The 21,510-nt window shown below is 36.5% G+C and overlaps 1 protein-coding gene across 9 annotated transcripts in view; it reads left to right on the top strand.

Moving 5' to 3' along the window:
- Positions 1-21,510, top strand: part of IFNE (interferon epsilon) — an 85,338-nt gene that overhangs the window by 34,361 nt on the left and 29,467 nt on the right. For 8 of the 9 annotated variants that reach the window (XM_082470522.1, XM_082470524.1, XM_082470523.1 and 5 more), the window contains exon 1: positions 1-21,510. This exon is cut by the window's left edge and continues 26,867 nt beyond it. The exons of the other annotated variant lie outside the window; for it this stretch is intronic. In XM_082470522.1, the coding sequence (XP_082326648.1) occupies positions 20,886-21,467 (582 nt within the window). In that variant the 5' untranslated portion in view covers positions 1-20,885 and the 3' untranslated portion in view covers positions 21,468-21,510. 9 annotated transcript variants of the gene reach the window in all.

The following is a 21,510-nucleotide window of genomic DNA, read 5'->3' as shown; positions in this document are numbered from 1 at the left end:
TTGCCAGTTGAGCAAGTATTTGAGGCTAGGTGTGTGTTCTGTTTTTGGAGATAAGAGGGTCCTCCGTGCCAAAAAGTGGCAGTTTCCGTTGACAGAGCAGGCACATCGTCTACGTATATGCAATAAAGGCAGATGCCCTTTCTTAAATAGCCTAGAGAGCTTTCAGAGTCTCAAATCAGAAAGTAGCACTGAGAGATTTGCCTTACAATGCCTATGTAATGCCATGAGAACTGCAAATTAGAAAATGTCAGAAAAGATAATTTGCTAAATTTAGAATTAAAAATCTAGAAGTCCAAAAAGATGTGTACTGAGGAGATCATCAAGCATGTATGAGGAAACAAAACCGGGATGGCATTACAGGAAGATGATGTAGTTACTGGGAAGCAGGCCACCTTCATAGTTTGCAGATTTTGGAAATATGTTCTATCTAATTGTGTTAACTTTGCTGAAAAATGAGTGACTTGACTTGCTGATTCTGAATTAATTACCTGGCTGTTAAAAGAATTTCTAGAAGAGCACTCAGAATTTCTGTGACCAATAATGGTATCTGCCCATGTCTTCTCACCTGCCTTTTCACTTGCAAATCTTTCCTGATTTCTAAAACTGTGTAAGGGACCCATATACTGGACTTAGAGACTGGTCATAAAAAATAGGTTGACTCCATTGCTGGATTGTGGGGAGAGAGGGAGGAGAGAGGAGGTTATTTGGGAAGATCAAGGTCTAACCTTAGAAGAATCAGCACTTGAGAATGAAAAAGAGGTGAAAACAAAGGTAAAAATGTAACTGGTGACAAGGCCACAAACTGAAAAATTAGGGGAAAACCCACCTTTTTTTAAACCATTTTTTAAATTGAAGTATAGTTAATTTACAATGTTGTGTTAGTTTCAGGTGTGCAGGAAAGTGATTCAGTTATATGTGTGTGTATATATACATATATATGTATATATATCAGTTTCATATACATATATCTCTATTCTTTTTCAGATTCTTTTCCATTATAGCTTATTACAAGATATTGAACACAGTTTCCTGTGCTATACAGTAGGTCCTTGTTGTTTATCTATTTTATATATAGTGGTGTGTAGCTGATAATCCCGAACTCCTCATTGATCTCCCACCCACCCCCCACTATCCCCTTTGGTAACCAAATTTGTTTTCTATGTCTGTGAGTCTATTTCTGGAAAACCCTTTAACCTTTTAAAATTAAAATGATTAGAGTCTGTAGATGAATACTTCCCCTAAATTTAATGACTCTGCATTACTACCTTCACTGAATATAAAAGCTCTATCAGTTTTTTGAGAATTACAGAAGTCTTCTACCCAACTTTCTGTGTCATGGCCTAGATTTTTTCAGTTATTTATTCACCATTTAGTATTTATTAAGCACACACCATGTACCAGATACATAGTCAGTCCTGTCCCATGGCTTGGAGTCTTAAGGAAAGAGATAAGCCATCGCAAGTTTGATTATGATAGGGAAGTACTTTTTTGCATATGGAAACATGACAAGGGTACCTAATTTAGACAGGAAATGGTGAAGGAATCTCATTCCAAGGAAGAGGTGTTTTAAGTTTGCTTAGATCCTCCTAAGAGTGCTTTGTGAGGGGAGAGTGCATGTCTTCTTACTTCTTCATGGTACCTAGTGCAAAACCTTATGCATATAATACATTTGATGAATCTCTGTCATGATGGTTATCAATTGTTGTGTAATGTACAAAGTACTTGCAAGGGATCAGCTTTTATTCATAAAACACACACACACACACACACACACACACACACACACACACAAAACGCTGCAGTTGCTGCGGTCCCTTTGCTCAGTGAGAGCTCGTTTCCTTGCTCAGGCATTCCAATAGTGCTTTATTATATAAGTTACTGCTGTGGTTAAACTCTAATGATTTCAAAGATCAGGTTACCTCAAAGAGAAGGGGTCCAGTATAAGAATTCATGACTGGAACTAGAAGATGTCAAGAATCAAAACAGCTATAACAGAATACTCTTTTCTCCACCCGTCATTTCCTATTTATCTATTGCTCACTGCTTCCCTGCTCCCTCTGAGAGTACTCCATTTTCTTCTTCAGTACACTTTTCTATTCTTACTCATTTTTCTCTTTCTCATAGCTTTGGCTTAGGAGGGGCTTTTATGTGAGTGCCACCACCTGCTTTTATGGGCTGTCTGCATCACAACCTTTCAGCTTCACTTCCCACTGTTAATTGTAACAGACTCTCCATGTGTCCCAGTTCTAATTCCCAAGAGTGAGAAGCTGATGGGCTCAGCTCTCCTTTTGTACCAGACCATGTCATAGGGTTCTGGCAGAGGCAGTCCTTGGGTCATGTACCACCTCTGGCCCAGTCACCTCTAAACAAACAAACATGGCTACCTAGGTCATAGCAATTGTGGGCAGGGCTCTCTTCATAAGGGGTGTAAGGAGTATCTGCTTATACTCACCAAGTGCCATCACTGATTATCATTAATATATTTACATATGCTTAAAAGTTTAGAATTATTTTCCTACTATCGTATATCCTAATCACACTTCCAGAAACACTAAAATAATTTTATTGATTATAAAACATCATAACCCCAATTTTTGGTTTTCCTTTCTTCTGTTTCTCCTCTATATCATAATGAACTTTGTCCTTTGAACCATTCATTTATAAGACTTTCTCTTACACTTGCAAGATTTAAGTATGCTGATATTTCAGAAAGTCCTAAACCTTAGAGATTTCTTGTCTCTCCTCTTCCTCATCTTTTCATAATATAGCCCACATAAATTCCCAATTTCTGGTGTTTGCCTTCCCTTTTACCATCCTTTATCATTGCTTTCAAGAATTTTGGATAAACACTGGAGTACGTGTGAGACTGGGTCTCTTCATGTTCTACTTTAGACCAGTTCTTTTAACACTTAACTAAAAATTTAATGTTCAGTGATTGGCTGAGTGAATGAGTTAGAGAAATCATGAGAAAAAAGAAGCCCTTTCTAGATTAAAGAAATCAAGTCTAATATCTTGTGAAATTTCCAAAACCTTTCAACCTTAACCTTGATTTAATTCTGAAGTTTTATAATACCGAGTATCTAAGTGACATGCCTATAGCATAAATAGCCCCAGTTTCTTCTTTAATCTCATCTTATACATTTCTTGATGTACTGAAAACATCCTTTTATGGTTGTAGCCAGAATCAGAGTTAAACATTCCTTTAATTTTTTAAAACATTAATGGACTGAGTTTTTTTAAAATAGTAATCAAGCAGTGTGCTGATATGCAAAGTCTTCTATGGTATTTCTCTTGCCTTTAGCTAATATTTGTAATTCCTTGTTAATGTGTTTTAGTATGAGGGTTTATTCTCCAGTTCCTCTTAAAAGATGGCAAAATTACAAGAGAATCTAAATGCTAACAACTTACTCTTTCTCTCGGGAAGGCCAAGAGGAGTGATAATTTAGAAAAACAGTGATGTAGAAATCAAAACCAATCTCTAAGGAATCAAATGAGGAGTATCTAGATTTCACTGTTATTATTGATAGGTACTCAGTAAATATTTGTTAAGATGACTGACAGCTTTCATTGTTTAAATAAATAAAGTTTATGGTCATTTCAAACCCTCACTGTCTAGATTTTAAAGGAGTAACAAGTACTTAAAAATCAAGTTCCCTTTAGGAGGAATATAAAGAGTAATTATTGACAACACTGCCTTCCGGAAAGTCTCAAAATTAACTGTGTAGCACTTGCTGAAACTTCATCCTTTGAAAAGACTGCCAAAGATATCGATGTTGCCTTATGTGCAGTGCCCTTCTTTTTCACAGACCGCAGCCAGTGTCCTCATTTTTGTCTGAGGCACGGAAGGATGCCCAGGCTCCTTTCTCTTTATTTATTTAAGCTTATATTTACTTATCTGCCAATAGATCAGTGGTCTTAATCTATTGTTTTCTGATGTCTTTAAAGGGAAAGAACATGTAGGAGTCATGGTGTTATTAAAAGAACACCATGAATTATTGCTATGGCAACCTTAATTATATATTATGGACAAATCAGAAGCCACCTTGAGAAGTCGAGGTAAATCATTGCCCACACTAATGGTTTAAGACCAAATTATGAGGAAAATGCTTACAATTTAGAAAGCTCTGTCCATTAACTTACTGTATATGCATTGGGAAATGCTTGCCATTATTTGATTTTAGCAGTAGATCATCTAGCTTCAACTTGCAAAATCTTTGTTCCATTCTGTCTGAGAACCAGTGGTCTTAGTTATTTACCTCTTGATAATTTAAAAAATAATAAATCAGCCTAATATAAAGTCTAATTTAAAATTTTTAGACTTTGAGAAAATTGACTGCTTTTCTTGTTTAGAAAAGTGGTTGTGCCTGTACTGATCTCAGTAAATTACAAACTGCTTTGTACCTATTGCCCACCTTAATGCCCTTGGTTTCCTACCTCACTCGTCTCCCACCATACATATCTGCACTTTTTCTTTTCACGTCAGTGTGATTAGTGTGATTACTAATTAGTGTGATTTGCTAATTATGATTGAATAGACATGAATTAGGGATGGAAAAGTTCAATTTTACTAAAATCTAAAATGAAGCACTATAATGTTTAGGCTCATACTCTCCTTTAAAATAAAACACTGTCCTTAAACTGTCTTGGATGGTAACGTGAAAGTACAAAGAATGTGGCCATGAGCTATGATGCAAAATTATACATTTTTTTAAAGGTCCATGTGATGAATATAAAATGATGTGTCTCCTTGGTCTCTGAAATTCTCACAAATAACCTCAAAGTCTTGTAGTAGTATAATACTTTGTATTCAACACTCAATCCCAAATAACAGCTGACTGGCAACATTTCATAGTGTCCATTTTCCCCCTTCTATGATATAAGATGTTTTCTTTTAAAATGCTATTTTCTGCCTTGTACGTAAATATTATGCATACTGATGGGTAAAGAAAAACAGTTCTGAGGTCCTCAGAAACTGATGTAACTAAACCATCTTGAAAGTATCAGTACACCACCAGCAGGGGAGTCAGTTCATTTCAGGGTGATCTTAATCTTGTTCTGACCTTCAGGATGAGTGAGATGAGTAGGAAGAGGCTCCGTTTATATTCCCAAAGCTAGTGAATGGTTTCATTATATGACCTGACTGTATTTGCTACCCAGTCACAGTGACAAAGAGGACATTTGTTTCTGCGTCTAAGGACTTTTTACAAAACCTTTATTTCTGCCCCAAAGAGGAGAACTGTCACCACACAGGATGCTTATCAAAGACACTGTCATTGTTCCAGCTTGCTCCACCTATGCCCCAGTTGCTACCTGCTGTTGGGTGTGTGTCACCATTTCTAAGCCATCTTCTCTTGAATTTCCAGAGGGCCCACTCTGGGCAGCAGTCTACCCGTTTTACATCTTTAGAATGACCTTCCTCATCTTGCGTTCACACATGACCCAAGGCAGCACAGATTAGGCTTCCTGACTTCCTAGGTTAGTCGGAGTGAAGTTCGACACTGATAGATGGGGTCAAACTTAGGTGCCTTCAGGAAGTTAATCGTGAAGATAAATTGACCCAATGTTAATATCTATTTAATTAAGCGCAGAAAAATTGAAATTGAATTTAAGTAAATCTGTTCAGTGCTTCTCCCTCCATGTTCCAGGCATAGATTTTCAGCCTTCATAAAGAACTTTGCAAATCTACTACTACATCTTTAATAAGATTTTTAAGCAGCAGTATTTTGTCTTCATTTTTAGTTTATTTATTTAGAAGAGCACATTGTTTGAGACAACACATCTTAGCCCACAAAGAATATTTTTACCTGGAATTCAAGTGAACTTGGGTTCTTGGCATGGCAGCCTGTAGATCACTTGGATACCCTCCCAGCTCACTGGTCTTTTGATAATACTCTCACCAATCTGAGAATTTCCTGGAACCACTTTAGGCCACAGCCTCTGCACTAGTCATCCTTCCAGTCCTATGCCAGGAGAAATGTGTGACTAGGTAGTCAGACTGCGTTTTTCAGCAAACTCATTAATCTCTGGGCCAGGTCAGGCACCGGTCTTCATATCTGCTTTCTGGTGGTTATACAAGGTAGCAGTATTGATTTTAGACAACTCTGTCTCTTGATAGTTGCTTAGAGCCTTGAAAAGTATAGGCTAGGTTAAGAAGGCAAAGGGCAAAGTTTCCAGGTCTTTAATATTTTATAGTCTCCTGGTTTTATTTTTCTGTTTGCTCTATCAAGGAGTGAAGCCAACCAAGTTCTTCTCAAAACTCAGAGATTAATGAATCCCAAATGTGACAAAGCTCTGTGAGGTTACAATGACTTCTCTTGTGTTTGTCTCTTTTAATCCCTCAAATGTTGATTCAGGAAACGAAGAAGTGATAAGCCTAAACTGAGAGAGTTGACATCAGAGGCCAGTGGTATGGAATCTTAGTTCAATTTCCATCTTAGGAGGATTTCACAATATCAGATAAAATAAATAGGAATTGAAGGGAAAAAAGGACTCCCGAAGGGCAAGAAACAAATAAATATTAAATTACTAATACTAGGCAATTTATTTGTTACCTTATTTAACCGTTATAACTACAAGGTTATTATTAGTATGCCAGTTTTACAAAAATGGAGACTTACTAAGGTTAACTAACTCTCCAAGTACTGTACATCTAGTATGCTGGGTTCCAGAGCTAGTACTATCTCAGGGTAAAACAGACTCTTTGAAATACATCATTTTGTTCCAAGGGAAAATGAGAACATTCATTACAATGTGAAGTTGACTGGCACATTTCCTAAAATATATATTTTGGCAGATCCTTTTCAATGATGATTTCCATCTAGAATTCCTGTAAATTTTTTTTAGGTCAAAAGAGTAATATCCATTAAGGCTTTGTATGCTATTCTGGGAGAAATATGTTCACTTACATCATCTGGCCCACTAGCTTTAAAAGTGGCTAGAAGCCTGGTGCAGAATTCTTCTTGGCATCCAGGACCACCCACTTCCACACACACAGATATACACACACATGCACACACATCCTATAGCTTTTCCTGAGCCTGATGCAGGCCTTCTAGTCATAGATATTTAGTTTCTTGAGCCCAGGTAAGAATTTCAGCGTTCTCCCCTACCAGCTATTGAAAAAGTTATATGCCTATGTGCCAAGTGGAGTGATAAGTATCCTCTCACTTTATCTTAATTGTTGCTATATATTGCTATGTATCGGGCCTTTCTTTCCCAAATTTACAAATGAGTCAATGAATTCAGTGTTCATGGATTTGTAGGAGTTCACCTAGCTCAATAACAGAGCTAGAATTTGAGCCTATGTCTGTCTTGTTTCTAAAATTCTTTTCTTCATTATGCCATGTTTACATTTGTCCCTCTAATCACAGCCCCTCTGCATGAATGGTATTTCTGCCTTTGTTGTTATCTGTGGCTTTTTATAGAGCACTATAAAATGAGAAGCACCATGAGAAAATCATAATACCTTGGAGTCACGTGGAACTGAATCTGAGTTCTATTTATGACCTGACCGTCTCTGTTGTGTCTTTGTTGTTTGGTTGTGAATCCCATAGTGACATATTCAGATAGTGTATTTTTCAAATCTTGGCTTTCTCTTTGGTTTACTTGTTTATTTTGTTTTCTGTTTCTCTTCTCATTGTGTTTATGTTTGTTTTCCTCTATGTCCTTAAGCTTATGGAGCATAATGTTAATATCTTTGCTAGTTCCATTATTTCTCCATCTGATTCATTAACTCATTATTCTCCTAAGTATGGGTCACATTTTCCTATTTCCTCATATGTGCAGTAGTTTTTAATTGAATGCCAGATATTGTGATTTTATGTTCCATTGTGCTGGATTTTGATGTATTTCTTTTAAGAGTTTTGGATTTTGCTCTGCCAGGCAGTCATACTGACTGTGGATTAGTTTGGTTTTTTCCAGTCTTGTTCTTAAGCACTTTTGACAGGTCTAGAGCAGTCTTTACTTTAGGACTAATTTAGTTCCACATTTAAGAGTGGCTCTTTAAGGGCTCTTTATGGAATGCCCTATGTATTCTCCCATGTGCCTGATGGGAACCTGAATGATTGATATATATTTTTATGTATCAGGCCTTTCTTTCCCAAATTTACAAATGAGTCAGTGAATTCAGTGTTCATGGAATTCAGTGTTCATCAGCTCTGTGCTCTTTAGCCTAAAAGTCCATGATACTTATTTTCTTCTTCTGAAGATTATACTTGTTGTGCCTTGTACGATTTCACCTAACATGTACACACATTAGGATCCACCAAAGACTCAAGAGTACACCTCTGAAATTCTAGATAGTTCCACCCTTTTGGGTACTCTGCCCTGCAAATTCTAGCTGTGTTGGGCTCTACAAACTCTGATCTCTCTTTCTTTAACTCAGATTGTCCAGGGAGGTTTCTCCTCCCTGCAGCCTAGTCTAGTCTAGAAATTGCCTCCAAGCAGAAAGCCTCATTTGTTTCCCATCTCTCAGGGATCACAGTCTTCCACTGCCTATTATCCAGTGACTAAAAATCGTTGTTGCCTGTATTTTGTCTTGTTTTCTAGTTGTTTACAGTGAGAGGGTAATTCTTGACCCTGTTACTCCCTTATAACCGGAAGTATAAGTCCATGTGGTTGGAAATGTTATTTAATTCTCTAAATCAAAGGTGTTTTTTCTTTTCATTTTTAAAGTGGAGATAATAAGACCTACCTCTCAAGCATATTATAAACATTAGAATTTTATCTTTTTAAAAATATATATATATTCTTTTTCAGATATTTTCCATTATATGTTATTACAGGATATTGAGTATAGAGTTCCCTGTGCTATACATTAGGTCCTTGTTGTTTACCTATTTTATATATAGTAGTGTGTATGTATTAATCCCAAACTCCTAAAAAAAGATTAGAAATAATATTAATGTATTCTCTTAATGATGTACAACATTTGTATTTAATATGTCTCCATCTAAGCTTCCTTGTTTATACAGTGGGGATAATAATAATACTTCATAGAGTAATTGTGTGGATTAAATGAATTAATATTATATTTGTAGTTTGCCTAGAACAATGCCTCGCACAAAGTAAGAGGTATAAGTGTTAGTTAAGTAAATGATTTTGGACAGTTGTGGAGGTGTTGTCTACTACCAGAAAGGAAGTAATCTTACCATTAATCAACAGTGAACACACTTGGCATTCAGAGAAAATACAAACCATTTCTTAACCTTTCCCATTGAAAGACTTTTCAGTCCGTAGCAACCATCTTGGATGGTTGTCCAGGGTCCCATCTCTTTCATTGGCCCCCTTCATCTTCCCTTTGTCTAAACCTCTCTTCCCTACCCTGCCTAATTTCCTGGCTCACTCCTAGCCACATGATGAAATGTCCTCAAGATCGTGCCTCATACTTGCCTTTTTAAAACTTTCATCTTTGAAGAGCTTTGGGTACCTTTTACTGTTCACCTTAGAAAAGCTTAGGTCTTTTAATTTGTCAGAACATATATAGGACAAATTTTTCTCTTGTTATGTGGACCACTTCTCATAATTTTGATGTGTTATATAATGCTAAGAGAGTCTCTGTTACTTTACACTATTTTACCAAGAATCCTGCTGAGAGGGAGAGAAAGGAAGGAGGTAAAGCTTTTTGAGAAGTGTCTCATAGATAGTATATATTCAGTAAGCAATGGCTATTATTTGGATATTTCCATATGAATGGATACACAAGTAACATTGTTATCTAACCAGGTATTCAAACTAGAGAAAATAGAGGAAAATATGATCAGAGGGGTTTAGGAGGACTGTACTGCTCCAGAACTTGATCATTTAGGTATAATCCAGACTCACCTGTTATCAATTCCAGGGTCCAATACTTCTACTACTCTCTTACTAATATCTTGGAATTATTTCATTGTCATTCAATTGAATACCACCTGGCAAAGTGCCAACCCTGGGTGGACTGTGGACCTTCTCTGCTTCTGCTCAAAGCAAGGTAAATTGATGCCATTATTAACTTAGGTTCACCAATGTACCTAACAAGGTGTAATAGTCAACTAATAGGATGTGTGTATGTACACAGAGACATAAGGAGGCTGGCAGATCCAAAATCTGCAGGGTGGGCTGGCAGTCATGAGACCTGGGGACAAGCTGATGTTACATATTGAGTCACTGTGGAATTCCTTCTTGCTTGGAGGGGGGGTCAATCTTTTGTTTTATTCAGACCTCCAACTGATTGGATAAGGCCCATCCACAGTATGGAGGACAATCTGCTTTACTCAGAGTCCATTGATTTAAATGTAAATCTCATCCAGAAACACCCTCATAGAAACATCCAGGATAATGTTTGACCAAATATCTGAATACTGTGGCCTAGCGAGGTTGACACACAAAATTTATTATCACACCAGGTCAATATTACTCTCCTACCCGATCAGCCATCTCTTCCTCACATTCTTTGCTATCACAGCCCTAAATCTTGTCCCTTCTCTTCAAACCTAGGACACTTCTCCTTCTTCTATTGAATTAAAAACACTTATTCATCCAATTTTTATCGAATTCCTACTATATTCCAAGCTAGGAATATAATGTGCTAGGCTATGTGATTTCAATGTCAGCAAAACAAAGACTTGGCTACTGTCTTCTTAGGAGAGAGAGAAATTAATAAAATAGTCACAAATCTTATAGACTATGATGAAAACAATGAATGGGGCTATAAGAGGATGCAGAGAGGCATGTCAGTAGGTGAAGAGGGGTTGGAGACAAGAAGGGCTTTGAGGGCACAAGAAACAGCATGTGCCAAGGCAAATGCTGATCTCAAAGATGGCCCTTCAAGTGATCTAACCTCCTACTTCACCAAGAAAATAAATAGAAACCATCAGAATGAAACTCTCAACTTCCTCATCCACACCTGCACACCAACCTGCATCAATGCCTATTCTTTCCTCTTTCCTTCCTGCTAAAGACCAAGTCTGCCATGAGTTCCATCTCTTCCTCTCTCTCTCTCTCTCTCTCTCTCTCTCTCTCTCTACTGGCTTCTTGCAGCCAACAGGTAGTCTTTCTCACCTTAAAAACAAATCAAAATTTATAAACTAACAGAACCTTTCAAGATTGAACATCCTACTCCTGCTTCCACTCTATTTTTCTCCTCCCTGGAGTGATCAAATTTCTGTTGGAATTGCCTACATTGTTTTTCCATTTCTTCTTAAAAGCGTTGAAATCTGGCTTCTACCCAGACTACCCTATTGAAAATTCTGTTTATCAAAGTCACTAATTACTTCCATGGCATTAATTCCAACATATACTTTCAAGTACTTTATTTTGCTTATCCAGTCAGCAGCACTGGACACTGTTAGACTATCCTTTTTTCCTGAAAAATCGTTTTCCTTCTACTGATCTAGGCGCTCTTTATTTCCCTTGTGGTGTCCTCTTCTACTCATTCCTTAAGTACTGGTGATCCTCAGCGTTGATCTTTAGGCTGCTTGCTCTTCTCATTCTGTATACAGAAGTTGTATAACAAAGAGGTGAATAAATGGAAAGAAAAGATGCTCCCAACTGATCTTATTCTGATCTACTTCTATTTTATATTGTGCTACATAATTTGATTATATTCCACTGTTTCTCCCTTCTCACCCTTCCTAATCCAATTAAACCACATTCCAGTGATCTTTATCTCTGGCTCACTGAACAGGTCTAAAGCAGTAATGGGAAGATAATAAGCAATCAATAAAAATGTGTTGAATGAATTAGTATTGTGAGGACCAGTAAATGTTATGTAAGTGCTTCTAGAGCATGCACCCACTCGGTCCTTCTTTCTTTGGATTAATCAACATTTACTGAAAAACCATTGATGGAAGATAGGCTTCATCTTATTTCCAGCTGTGATTGATTAATAGGGGTCTGCTTGGAGAGCTATGTTGAGAGCAGTTACCTAGGGATCAGTGTAAAGAGTGCTGTAATCTATTGATATTAATATGGTTGTGCCTAATACAGATAACATACTACTATTAATTGAGCACACACCATGTGATAAGCACATTAATTGGATTATCTCAATTAGATCTCACAACAGCTCCATGGGATACCATGACTTTACATTAATGTAACTGAGACACAGAAATGTTAAAACTTGCCCAAGACCAACCAGCAAACAAATGATAGAGTTGGGATTTAAATCTAATATATCACACTTTAGATTCCATGGGCTTAAGCATCATGCTAAGCATTATGCTAAATTCATAATGGGGAGTGGTGGCCTTTTTTTCCCTGCATTTTTGCCATTCTTGGCCTAAATTAAACTATGAAGAGGGGAAGAAAGAACAGTATAGGTGACGATAGTATGTAAAAAGAAAGATACTCTGCCCTATGAGGCCTCAGTTACCACATCTCAAAAATGGGTTATTTCACTTAAAAACACACACACACACAACACAAACTTTTTTTTCCTTTTGAAATAATCTCAAAAGTTGCCAATACAGAGGAGAGAACCTTAGTTTTGGAATTATTTCAGAGTAAGTTGCCAATCTGATGCTCTAATACTCTCAAATACTTTAATGTGTATTTCCTACAAACAAGAACATTTCTCCCATATAACCACAATACCATCATCAAAACTGAGAAATCAACATTGTTACATTAGTACCATATAATACTCAGCCTTCATATTTAGATTTGTCCAGTTGTACCAATAATATCGTTAATTGCGAATGGACAGTGTTCAGAATCACGCTATGTATTGAGTTGGCATATCCTTTAGTCTCACCGAGCATCCAGCAACTCACCAATTACAGTTCAGGTTTTCCCACCCAGCACTGGTTCCCACAGTGGTTTCCTCTTCTGAGTCTCTGCTCCAGTAAACTCTTACTCCCTGTATTCTCCTCTCTCTCTCTGAATTGTGGGACAGAAGTTTGCCCTGTGTCTTCCCCTCTTTTATGGATCCTAAAAGGGTTATTGATTTCTTGGTCTGTTCAGCTTTTTACTTGTTAAGATAGAGTGACTACTTCCATGCTCCTTACGTACAGAACTGGAAACTGGAAGTCCCTTTAGTCTCTTTTATTCTGAAACAGTTCTTTGGTCTTTTGTTGACTTTCACAACCTTGAAATATTCAGGGCAGTTGCTTTGTAGAATGTTCCTCAGTTGGGTTTAAGTAATGGTGCTTCATGATTAAAGTTATTTACACTTGGCAGTAAGAGCACAAAAGAGATGGCTGTGTTTTTTGAGTTGCGTCTTACTTGGTCATCCATGATTTCAGTTTGTCCCATTTGAGGTTCACTTTGATCCCTTGAATGAGGTTATGGCTGCTGGGCTTTTCCACTGTAAAGTTACTCTTTCACTCTTTAAAACTAATTAAGTTATTTAGGTAATTATGTGAGGTAATAGATATATTAATTAGCTTGACTATAGTAATCATTTCATGATGCACATGTATATCAAAACATCACATAGTATACCTTAAATATATACAACTTTTACAAATGAATAATAAAATTTTACTTTGAAACTTTGTCCATAAGAAACTTTGCTCTCCTCACCCAACTCAGGCTGTGACTCTTCACAGCAGCTGCCCATCCCACCCACTGCAGATACTCTACTCATTCTTCTCAGGCTCCAACGTCTCATGCCAGGTTATCTCTTCATGTGGGTGCTTGACCCATCCTCTTTGAACTCTGGCATCCTACCATGGGATCTGGACCACCACGAGTCCCTGCCCCTTCCAGCACAATGCTTACCTTTTTCTACCCATCTTTTGGCTTTAGAACTAGTTTTTCAGGAAGGGAAAGGGAAGCAGAGATTACATACTATTTAAGATCACTTCCAACTCCAGCATTCTGTGATAGATAAATTAGTATGGTTAATTTAATTTGCAAGTTTATGCTCAGAAAATGGGGATAGAGGTTTGTTGAAATCATTGGGACAAATGACCATGCCTGAAATAATCACTGAGGCCAGGTCAAAGTGAGGCACTGAGTAGTTTGGACTAGGGCTGGATGTATCACACTGAGGAGTCTGGCCAGAAGCACAAGACCCAAGAGTAGGCAGAGAAGTCAGGATATGTTTACCCATAACCCCCAGAGAAGAGAGCAGTGATGACAGTGGCTATCCAGAAAGCAGTAAATGTCCATTAGAGTAATCAAGGCAAAAAAAGGGAAATATTTAACACTAACCAGTAAGTATCTTAGTATGAGTTAGAGTGATTAGTAAGCTTATGCATTACGGGAACAATTCAGTTGGTCAAAACAATAACGTGTTGTTGACTACACATTATTAGACTACTAGATGCCATGAACGTTTTGATTTCTTTTGCCAACAGTGCAAGCTGATTCCAGGCTATAAGTAATTGATCTTATACTGCCATCCTTTGGTTGAGTTTTAAATGCCTTCCGTACTAACAAACTATTTTGGCATATTTTTAGCACACAGAGGTAATCAGGATTCTAATTACAGCATTAAATTTTTTAGATTAACAGTAATAGTAAATAAATAATTTGTGGGAAAAGTGAAGAAATAGAAATATACTTTCAGCTAATAAACTTAGAAGTCACTGACAAAGCCCATTTTTGTCACAACTAAACTCGCCAATTATAGCATGAAAGTGTCATATGCAATATATAATTGAATGGGCACAGTTGTGTTCCAATAAAACTTTATTTTTGAAAACGGGTGGTGAACTGGATTTGGCTCATGGGTTGTAGTTTGCTAACTTCCGATTTAGATCATTAATGTTGAGAGAACTTCCACTTCCAGACGTGATGAGAGACTAGATTCACCCTCCCGCTTTAAAAAACTAAAAAATGAAAGAAAACATATGAAACAATAGCTTTCAGACATTGGGTAACAGGAAGCATAGGATAACGATCCTTGAGAAAAGAAAAATAAATATAGTTAGCCCTATTATTGCTCCTGCTTACTGTGTGGAGAAAGTTTCTAGGAGCACAAGGAGGAGGAGGAAACCCAAACAGATCAGTGATCTCACTGAGTTGATAGTCAAAGTTTGGAGTTCAGAGAGGTAGTAAGATATTGCAGGGCAAAATATTAGAGAGAAAAGAGATAGAGACAAATACTGAGATATAAAGATACAGAGATCTGTAGAAGGGACTGCTGGAGTCTGTAGCTAATTTGTGATGTGTGAATTAACCAACACTGGGGAAAAAGACCCAGAAAGGAACAGGCCAGCTATCCCCAGGGCTGACACAGGACTGGGAATATTTCATTTTCTACTGACCAAATTGCAAAGACTTGCTAATACAGGGAACATTGAAGAGAGTCCTTACAAGGGTATTCCCTTGGTAGTGGAATAACATTGCCCTAGACTATAAAGTCTGATCCATCCACTCTAGCAAAGCTTAAAAAGCAAGGCCCCAAGAAATCAAACAGATTCCAAGTGAATTAACTATGTTTTAAACAAAGCCCCACCATATATATAGGACTTAGCAAATTCAGTACCCAGTAAAGTAAAACTTAGAATGTTCAGAATCCAATCAAAAGCTACCAGGCATGCAAAGAAGCAAGAAAATAGGACCCATAATCAGTAGAAAAAATAATCAAGAAACCAGACCCAGAAATGACACAGAATTAGCAGACAAGGAGGTTAAAAGGCCTATTATAAAAATATTCCATAAGCTCAAGAAGGTAGAAGAAAAGATGAACATAAGGAAGAAATGAAAGATGTCAAAAAGGAACAAATTGAACATCTAGAGATGAAAAATGTAATACCTAGAATGATAAATATATTGGGTGGGATTAACATTAGATAAGATATTAGGGAAGAAAGTATCAATCAACTTCAAGATATAGCCATAGAACTATCAAAAATAAAAGAGAAAAAGACTAAAATAAATGAACAAAACATCAGTGGCCTGTGTGAAAATATTGAATGGTCTGACATTACAATAGAGTCCCAGAAAAAGATGAAAAATGTTGGAAAAAATAATGTCTGAAACTTTTCTGATTCTGATGAAAATTATAGAAACATAGATTCAAGAAAATCCTAGTAGAAGATACAGGAAGAAAATCACACCAAGATGTATCATAATCAAATTGCTGAAAAATGATGATAGAGAGAAAATCTTAAAACCTGTCAGAGAAAAAGGAGACACATTATGCACAAGGGAATAAAATTAAGAATGACAGCAGACTTCTCTTCAGAAATCATGTAAGCCAAAAGACAGTGGAGCAACACCATTACAGTACTGAAAGAAAAAATATGTCAACTTAAAATTCTATACCCGGTAAGAAAATATTTCAAAAATGAAGAAAAAAATACTTTTTCAGACAAAAACCAAGAGAATTTATTGCCAGCAGAACTGAGATACAAGAAATATTAAAGGAAGTTATTCAAGAAGAAGGAAAATAACACCAGATAGAAATTTAGATCTACCAAAAAGGAATGAAGACCACCAGTAGCTATGTGGGTAAATATATGATGATGGTAGATATGGTTGGTTAAATGGTAACTATGTGAATAAATATAGAAGACAGATTTCCAAAATCTCTTTACAATATAATTGACTATTTAAAAGACAAATATAATATCAATGCATTAGAGGTTTAAAATATGTGAAAATGTCTGACAACAATAGTATAAGGATGAAAGGGAGAAGATAGAAATATGTTGTAATATCCTTACAGTATACTTTGTGTTATATAATATTATTTGAAAGTAAACTGTAATATGCTAAATAAAAATACATACTTTAAACCCTAGAGAAGCTATTATAAAAATAAAACAAAATGGTGTAGCTAATAAACTCATGGTAGAGATAAAGTGGAATTACTTTTTAAAAATAAATCTAAAAGAAGGAAAAAAGGAAAAAGAACATGCGGCAATTAGAAAACAAATAGTGAAATGGTAGATGTAAACCCAGACATATTGATAATCACATTAAATGGAAATGGCCCAAACACTCTAATAAAAAGCAGAGATTGTTAGATTGGATAAAAAGCAAGGTCCAACTATATGCCATATGTAAGAAACTCACTTTCAATATGAAAAAAACATGTATAGGTTAAAAGTAAAAAGATACAACAGGATACACCTTGCAAACACTAGTCAAAAGAAAGCATGAGTATATAATATGAGACAAAGTTGATTTCAGAATAAGGAATATTACCAGGGACAAAGAGGGACATTTCAATATAAAAGAGTCAATTCATCAAGTGGACAGTGATGTGATGTACCTAAGAGCAGAGTTTAACAATATATGAAGTAAAAACTGATAGAACTGAAAAGGAGATAGACAAATCCAAAATTATAGTTGGAGATTTCAAGGCATCTCTCTTGATAGTTGATAGAACAAATGATAGAAAGAGCATAGAAAACTTCAACAACACTATCAACCAAGTTGACCTAATTACCATTTATAGAGCAGTTCAGCCAACAAAAGCAGAAAATAATTCTTTTGAGTTTACATGGTACAAGTCACCAATATAGAACATATTCTGAGCTATAAAATACGTCTCAATAAATTTAAATTTCTTTGACTACAACAGATTCAAATTAGAAATCAATAACGGAATGATATCTGGAAAATCCTCCAGCATTTGGAAATCAACACAATTTTACATTATTATAGTCAATTGGATGAAAATGATGTGAAAGTCTTGATTGCAGATTAGAGATTATTCTCATTTATCCTTACAGTGTTTTCCTGAAGCTCTGCATTAAAGATTTATAGATTTATGTTGCGATCAGGTCAAAAATCTGTTGTCTAGATAGAGTAATCAGAATGTTATCAAAACAGGTATTATTCCTTTTGTATATTATAAATAATCATAGGTCTTTGTTGAGAGAGAGAGAGAAACAGAGACACAGATAGAGAAAGAAGGGTCAGAGAAAGAAGAGGAGAAGAAGGAGGAGAAAGAGGAGAAGAGGGAGAAGAAGAAATTTCAAAAACACTAGTGGAGTTGCTGCCACAATAAAAATTATTCAGATATAATGAGATCAGACCCTTCCAGAAACCCAGAGCAACTCAGCTTATCCTCAAAAGAGCCACAAGAAGATTAAAATGTTGAATTTTTAATTCCTATCTTCTGTTCTATCTGTAAAAATATTTTACCATAACTATCTGTGAATCCCCAGGAAGAATGTGGCTGATGAAGTCATTTGTTAAGTAGAAGTAAACTAATATGCATTAGTTATTTATCATAGTTTAGACACCATACTAGATTTTTATTTATAATCTTATTATCTGCTAATCCTCAAAAATGTTTTATAAATTAGAGATGAAAAAACTGAGTCAGAAAGGAATTAAGTAACTTGCACAAAGTCACACAGCCAGCAGATGGTAGAGAGAATATTCCATTCCAGGTCTTTGTGACTTCAAAATCCAAATTCCGTAATTCAGATGATAATATATAACAGATTTCCTTCTTTTTCCCTAGCCTTCCCTTAAGCAATTGGCTTCTCTAGCAGCCAGTGGGAAAGAACAGAGCCCTTAGTTCACTGAATCACTTTATAAAGTTACTGGTTGCCCTAGGAGATGTGAAAACATGAAAGAAGTATTTGTCATCCTGATGGACACCATGGTCCCAAGCAGAGGAACACTATGTACAGATGTCAAATAACCAGTAAGTCTAGTGGAATTACTAGGTAATTTTTGATCCTGTGAAAAGTTTAAAAACTTTTCAAAGAGGACATGCTTTACAGAACAATATCCAGTACAAGCTGTGCCTAGCTTAGATGCTAAGTTTGTTGTCATGGGCCCAAGGTTTAACATGACATTACCTACCTTTGAACAGAGTTAATACTCTGTCCAGTTTGGTGTGAAGTTTTCTTTTCTTTCCAACTCCCACTCCCTGACATCAGTTTAAAGCCTATTTACCTTGTTAGCTCAGATAAGAGATTTCTGTAATTTGACTCTCATGGACCTGGATCTGAAAGTTCAAATTCCACAGCACCCAAAATGTTAGAAACCTTTTGATCGATGTGATTGAACTTTTGTACGGGGAAAGATTCCTCCATGGAGCATGTTGACTCCGTTTATTTCAGTTTATTAATACCAGACTGACTAAGTGACACCAGCATATAGCTGAGCTGGTAGATAATGAGACCACACATGTTTACAGTCTCTTTTCAACACTTGTGATCTCACCCAACTGCCTGCAGAGAAATGGTCAAATATAAGATGTAACATCTTGTATTACTTTGTGGTAGAGCACATTGTCACTCCAAGTCAACACAGGTTTGTTAAGCTCCTATTATAGTTGTATAGACAGTAAAAAAGATGAATGTTTATTCCACTCTATTAAGAGGTTTTAATGTTGGAAGGTTGTAAGACAGGTAAATAAATAACCATATATAAGGTAGACCAAGAAAAGTGTCTTAAAAGGTGCAAAGTGCTGTGAGGATCCAGAGAAGAGATTAAAGCTCCTTGGGGAGAGATCTAGACCCTAAAGGAGAAGTAGTCCTTAGTCCTTGGACAGACAGGTACTGGGAGTGAAGGAGGCAACAAGTGATGTTTCAGAGAGAGAAAATATCATTAATACACACACACACAAGTCTAGCTATATTAAGGGAATAGCACATCATTAACTTTATTTGGAATTCAGGTTCCCTCATACTACATTTGGAGCAATCTTATCTAAGATTGGAAAGGTTGATTGGGGGTTTATTCTGGAGGACTTAGATATGGAACTGGGAATTTGTAATTCAAGAAGCATTACTGATGTAAACTAGTCACATTGATTTACCATAGTTATTGGTACCCTAGGGAATATAGACTAACCAACTGCTCCCAAACTCTTTTCACGTATAATTTTTATCATTTATAATGGTTACATAGCATTTCATTATGTGGATTTACCAACATTTATTTAACCATCCCCCTATTGTTGGACCTATAGGCTGTCTCTAATATTCTGCAATTGCAATAATTTTTTAATGACCTTCTTTTGCTAATATTTTCCCTTTTATATTACTTCCATAGGCTAGAATCTTAGATGTTAAACTGCTTGGATAAGACGCAAAACAATTTAAGATTGCTGATACATATCTTAAGATTAATTTGCTCAAGGATTTGTGCAAATTTACAGTTCTACTTGAGGTTTCAAATTTAGTAGTGTTAAAAAGGAGACAGCAGACCCAAAATGGAGTTACTTGTGCTAAACGCCATGTCAGTAAACCAAGACTTAATATTTAACTTAACTGCCGTTTCCACAGCCCAGGAATGTAACCTTTAACCAGTCAACCTAGAATTACCTGGTTAGCGCTAGTGAGGTAATCTTCCGTATAGGCCCCTCCATTCCCCTTAGGAAGGCAACCTTGCCTGAGACAATACATTTTTTGCTAATAATTTTCTTTTTTCTGCCCCCTTTCTACCTTTAAAAACCTTTCCTTTTTTACAGCTTGGTGGAGCCAGTTAATTTTAACTTTAATTTACTCAGCCTTTAATTTTACTCAGTTAAATTTTTGGTATTTAATTTTTGCCCCTGAGTGCCTTACAGGTGCTGCTAAGCCTCTGATACATATAACTCCATGAAAGACTACTACTTTAAGAAGAAACATTTACTCTCAATAAAAGAACTTTAATAAGCTTGACCAAATGACTAAATATTTAGAAAGCATATTGTGTTGAGTGAAACTTTGTGTGTAATAAATAATGAGAGTAATAGAAGATCATTTTGGATGACTGGTCTGTAATTGCCTCAAGGAACACATACAAAGAAAACAAATTCTTTTGATTACTTCCTCAAACAGCCAACACAATGGGGAAAGTGGAGGAAATGTCCCATGAACAGTACGAATAGGGAACCAGAAAGCCTAACATGTAAACTTTGAGAAATGACAGCATTAGAAACAAAACTGCAAAAGAGATCCCCTTCCAGAATAATCTGAGATGCACGAAAGACATATAGTCACTAGAGTTGGAGCCTTATCAAGTCTGTACAGAGATGAGTGGAGTATTTGACCTTCACCATGATTAACAAACCTTTCTTTGAAATTGTGTTGGTGCTGTTGGCTTCTTCCTCTGTCTGCTCCCGAGAGCTGAAACTGGTTCTTTTCCAACAAAAGAGAGTGAACAGAGAGAGTTTAAAACTCTTGAATAAATTGCAGACCTCTTCCATTCAGCAGTGTCTACCACACAGGAAAAACTTCCTGCTTCCCCAGAAGTCTATGAATCCTCACCAGTACCAGAAAGGACAAGCACTGGCCATTCTTCATGAGATGCTTCAGCAGATCTTCAACCTCTTCAGGGCAATTATTTCTCTGAATGGTTGGGAGGAAACCCACATGGAGAAGTTCCTCATTGAACTTCATCAACAGCTGAAATACCTAGAAGCGCTCATGAGACTGCAAGCAGAGCAGAAAAGAGACACCTTGGGCAGTGAGAACCTTAGATTACAGGTTAAAATATATTTCCAAAGGATACGTGATTACCTGGAAAACCAGGACTATAGCACCTGTGCCTGGACCATTGTCCAAGTAGAAATCAACCGGTGTCTGTTCTTTGTGTTCCAACTCACAGGAAAGCTGAGCAAACAAGGAATGGAAACTTGAACCATGTGGAGGAAGAGCCAACTGCAGGCTTTAAAAGCATAGG

This window comes from Balaenoptera physalus, assembly GCF_965194825.1.
Source record: "Balaenoptera physalus genome assembly, chromosome: 7".
In the NCBI taxonomy this organism is placed as follows: Eukaryota; Metazoa; Chordata; class Mammalia; order Artiodactyla; family Balaenopteridae; genus Balaenoptera; species Balaenoptera physalus.
The sequence above is the reverse complement of the archived record's forward strand: the minus strand, read 5'-3'. Positions and strand labels throughout refer to the sequence as shown.